This window comes from Cyprinodon variegatus, unplaced genomic scaffold (genome assembly GCF_000732505.1).
Source record: "Cyprinodon variegatus isolate N-32 unplaced genomic scaffold, C_variegatus-1.0 Scaffold98, whole genome shotgun sequence".
In the NCBI taxonomy this organism is placed as follows: Eukaryota; Metazoa; Chordata; class Actinopteri; order Cyprinodontiformes; family Cyprinodontidae; genus Cyprinodon; species Cyprinodon variegatus.
In genome coordinates this window covers 1,039,242-1,044,278 of record NW_015150551.1, presented here as the reverse complement: position 1 = coordinate 1,044,278, position 5,037 = coordinate 1,039,242, and the positions used below count along the sequence as shown (strand labels likewise).

General features: G+C 38.1%; 1 protein-coding gene across 1 annotated transcript; it reads right to left on the bottom strand.

The window, feature by feature from the left end:
• Positions 1–1,558: 1,558 nt before the first annotated feature.
• npvf (neuropeptide VF precursor) lies at positions 1,559–3,326 on the bottom strand. The gene is made up of 3 exons (XM_015374128.1): positions 2,929–3,326; positions 1,909–2,279; positions 1,559–1,792 (listed from the first exon to the last, which is right to left on the bottom strand). Exons 1-3 carry the CDS (start codon positions 3,088–3,090, stop codon positions 1,717–1,719), a joined length of 609 nt encoding a protein of 202 aa, XP_015229614.1. The 5' UTR covers positions 3,091–3,326; the 3' UTR covers positions 1,559–1,716.
• Between the last annotated feature and the right edge of the window lie 1,711 nt (positions 3,327–5,037).

Genomic DNA, 5,037 nt, shown 5'->3' with positions numbered 1-5,037 from the left:
TGTGAATTATAGGTCCCACCCATCCTGAAATACAGGTGGGGTGTGTTTGCCATGTATGTTACTCACATGTTTGAAATGTTTTGTTCCACTGCTTATTACTGAACAGTGAGTCATTGCCTCTCCTTTCCTCGAACTTTGAGCACAAAAAGTAGATTTACGGGAGTAACATCAACTCTGAATGTTTCATTTGTTATCAAGGACAAGATTTCTGATGTAAGCTTATGGAAAACCTAAGAACAGAATGGAGAAGTTTGATAATCCTCGTGGTAAATGGAAGTGAATCTGTGTCGTGTTTCAGTTCTAAGTCTAAGTGCAATTTGGCTTTAGAAGTGATGCTGTACGTAAGAGAAAAAATAGGGTGTCAGTTTTTACCTGATATGTCTGTCTGCAATTTTTTTTATAATGAGATAATCTTTTGAAACAGATATTTTCAAAAGAGGCTCCCTTAAAGAAACTGATATGTTATACAGTATGTGTTACTTACCAGGTAAGGGGAAAAAATATCATACACATTTCCTTTAACAGCACATTAAGTCAGTCCCGGAAATACTTATCCCTCCGTCTATTGAGATTTAAAGACAGCTTTTATTTTGCCAACATGTCTCTTCTGATTAAAGCCACCTTACTGTTTCCAAGTTAAACCCCTTTAAAATATTTTTGTAAAGCCAACTGTCAATAGATATAAAAATTTTCTTCCCTCATAGATTCCTCTCAAATCTCCTATCAGAACCAAATGTGTTGTCTGAATGTGATAGTTTCACACTCATATTTTGCCCCCTCTTGTCCACACACATACACACAACCCTGTCTTACTATCTTTGCTGGGCCTCTCCATTGACTTCCATTCATTTCTACAGCCTAACCATGAGCCTTACCTTAAACCTAACCGTTACAGGTCCATAGCCAACTCTAACCCCAACCTAAACTCAATTCACATCTTAGTGCTAGACGTGACTCCTGACCCCAAAATAGCTATTCCCTTCTTGGGGTCCAGGGATCGGGCCCCACAAGGATCATTCGATCCTCACAATGTGCTATTTTTCCAGAAAAGGGGCCCCACAATGTATTAAAAACAAGAACACGCACACAAACAATGTTTATGAATATTATCTATTAAACTATATCTATGTGTGATAAAGATCATTGTGTATATTTGCTTATCTATATATATGTGTCTTAATGGTTGAATTATGATTGAATTTAATCACAATATCCCTCTAGTGTTCAACTGTTGCAACAACTACTGATTCGCCATCAGCTTGCTAGCACTTTCAGTTTCTATCCCTATATAATGATCCACACATAGTTCAAAATAGTTTAAATAGATTTGTTCTTTAGAGGATCCAAATGTTTTTTTTGTGTCATTTTTAAATAAAGGTTATGAAAAATCAGTCACTGTCAAGGGCTTCAGAAGTAACCTTTTCTCTTTTGATCAGAACAGAGATGCAGACACCGGGAGAGAATACAAAGTCATCACAACAGTTTAGATGAATAACATAACACTTTGTGTTCTTGGTGCTTGAAGCTTTATTTTTAACTTTTTGTACAAATGTCCTCATTCTTTGTAAAGAACGTTTCACATATTGACAGGTACATTGCTTTAAGAAGACAATATCTAAATCCAAATACTGTAGATCTAAGCTTTAATAATCTGAAACATTTATTAAAAAATGAATAATCTTATTTTGACTGAAGAGAGGTCTGTTTATATCTGGATTATCCTTTGAACGCCTTCTCTTCTGTCTCTACATCTTCTTCAGAGCTGCTGGTCTTAAAGTCAAAATCTTGAGTCCTGTTGGATCAAAAAATGAAATAGGAAAAAAACAGAAACAACAATATTTACAGAATTGACCACTCTAGTTAGTGTAAAGTGTTAGGGGAAGAAGGACGTTTGAGGTAGTTCCCTACCAGTGCAAACCAGTGTCTACCAAGTCATCACTGGCCAGAGTCCTCAGGAGGCTCCAATAAGGGATGTTTCTTCCGAATCTTTGAGGCAGCACAGGGCTGGGGGAGTCTCGGACCTCACGACACTCTCCACACATCTGGATCAGCTCCCAGGACCTCCCGAACCTCTGGGGCATGTTGGGGCTGGAGTTGGGGACCCTTTCGTCATTGCTATCTCTGCCGAAGCGCAGGGGCATGTTGGCGTGCATGTGGAGCGGTTTGGCAGTGGGGGGGTAAAGCTTGATGATGGTCGGCAGGCTCATCCTGCTGGTGGCTGGCGTCATGTGTAGCTTGAAGCTCTCTAGGTCCAAACTTCTGCGGATTCCGCTTGCCATCTGGGCATATTAGAAGTGCATTTAACCAGATTACATACATCCTCAGGATGTGAATTTGTTTAATACTTAAAGGTAAAAGGCTTCAACAGAGAGATAAAAAGACACATATAAATGAAATTAAAATTTATTCAAGGAAGGAAATGAAGAACTGTCAAATTGTAGAGAATTATTAAAAATGATAGAAATTATTTAGATTCTGTGCAAACAATTGTAAATAGAAGCCTTGAAGTAAAAATAGTTAAAATTTTGAATTAATCATTAAACCTACTTTATATATGAGGTCGCTGTCTGGTCAGGACTATTAGAGAGGAAGTAAAATATTATCAAAATGATCAGTTCTTTAATTGAGAACAAGCATTAACAATAATTTTCATCTGCTTTAATTTATCGAATTTGTTTGTGTACATAAGACTTCTACTTGATCCACTGCTGTTTTCTGAAGTTTGGCATTAAAAATCTGTCCCGAAATGTCTGTCCTATTTACTAAATATTCAGTTAAGTCCTCCTTAAGCTGGAGAAAACTGACTACCATTCATGATATAGGCCTAGAATTTGAAATATGATTAAAGGGAACAACAACTGCTCCAATATCGGAAGGACTTTAGCATAAGCACAGATGTCATTGGTTCTCTGTTCGCTTGCTTCATACCTGCTGGCTTTGCTGCTTCCTCACAGTGTACCTGTCATCACTGCTGCTCCGCAGGGTTCCATCATTGTAGAAGGATTTCCCAAAGATGTGTAAGTCAGACGCCGCCGCACCTCCAAGACCGCCCAACGTCAAGAGCACTGAGAGTATCGCTGCAGCTAACATGTTGAAATATGTGTTTCTGTCTGACCTGTGTTTGGCTGTGGCTTGTTGCCCTACAGATTTAAAGCCAATGAAATCTTACGTCACATTAAAGAAACTGGCACACATGCACGGATTGACATATGCATGCATTTTGGGCTTCATTTAAAGCAGGCAGATTCCTGATGGATCAACAACTCATATCTGAAAAGGCATGTTTGTATGCACTAATTGGGCTGCTGGATGAACAGGGAGCTTTTGTTTCTACTGAGAGCAGACAAGATTAAAACAAAAACAAAACACACAAAAAACAAAACACCCTTCACTAATTGGACTGGCGAAGTTATGCGATACGAATGACTTGTAATGGTAAAAAAAAAAAAAAAACTCTCTTATTGAAAAAGCATTGCATAAAAACATTTCATCCCAAACTTCCAAATAAAATCAACATTTTTAGAAATCACCTTAAAGACATAGCAATGTATTTTTTTATTGATTTCAAGAAATCCTTTGCTAATTGTTCAACTATTTGCATGAACAAAAATGCATAATTTAATATGTAATTGATTCCACTGTACTTATTTAAAACACCTCTCACTGCATTCAGAAGGCAAGCAATAATGACTGGTATTTACCCCTTGGGACTAATGCCACCAAGTATTTGTGTTTCTCAGGTTTCAATAGTTACAGCCGGTAATGAGTCATTTGGAGTTTGGACCAATAGCAGACTGAATGAGAGGATCCCTGTTAAGCAACAGTAGTAATGAGGGCCGGAGGAGGAATTTTAATTTGATTAGTGTATCTCAGCCCTGAAATTGTTTACATTTCCTATGTTGCCATGTCTAAGCAGGAAGAGGATGTCGTACCATGTTAAAGTAACTCAGAGGAAAAGAATTTCCTACCCATCTGGTTTAGGTGATTCAAAGAAAGCTTACGTCTCAGTTTACCTCTCAGTATAATCATATACCTCCCATCTCTTCTCGGCTTGTTTCTTTGTGCTTTCTTTGTCTGACCCTGGCCCCTGCTAGCAGACTGTGGGATTTGGGATTTATGGCAGGTGTCAGACACTCAAACAAAACGCTATCTGCTCAGTGCTTCAATAAACCTCTTCCTTTGTTCTTTAGCTGAGCTCATAGAGCACTCCCTAGAAGACCTTGTTCTCTGGCGCTGTAATTCTCTCCACCTAATGTTTTTAAAGCTCATCTTTTGCCACCCCCGTGGCCTTTCCATCTGTCCATCTACATGCTTTTAGGCCTCCTTTCCTCTGCCTTCTGCTTGTACATGTTTTTAAAGCATGTCCTTCTGTCTTAAAAGAAATATTACCATCATCCCTGTATTTGATAAACAATGTTATCAGTTTTTCAGAAATCTTGCATTGCCATAAAATATTTGGATGAAATCTTCTCCTTTTTGCCTATATATGTGCATAACTAGTGTGTTTCTTTAGTGTGGCTCATTACTGCAGCTTGCACCCAGTAGATTTATCTGACATAGAGATTCACTTTGTGGTAGGGAACTTTGACAGAAGACCATTTTCATCCCGCTGCAAATACAAAGAACTGTTAAAACGATAAACAAAAAGCTGCAGATTGACTTTGCCTAAAAATGCAGCTGTTTCAGTTTTACATTCTGCCTAAAAAGGGATAAATTCCCCAAATTAGTGGCTGTTTATTTATATCAAGACACTCTGGGGTTATGAAATCGGTGGTGTGAAAACCTGCAAAAAATTTTTCTATCATGTGCTTTGATGAAGCAATTAGATCAAAGAATTTGGGAGTTATAAAATTTTACTCTGTTTAACACCTCAGTTTGACTGGACTTTGAGAGCCTTTGGTCTTTAGAGATTATAGCTTGTAATAGAGTGGGAACTAAAGAAAAGAAAACTAGGTAGTGGCAGCATCATGCTCTGGTGATGCTACCACTACCTTGTTTGAGTTGTTAATGTATCAGTGGTGTGTCTGTTAAGAGAGA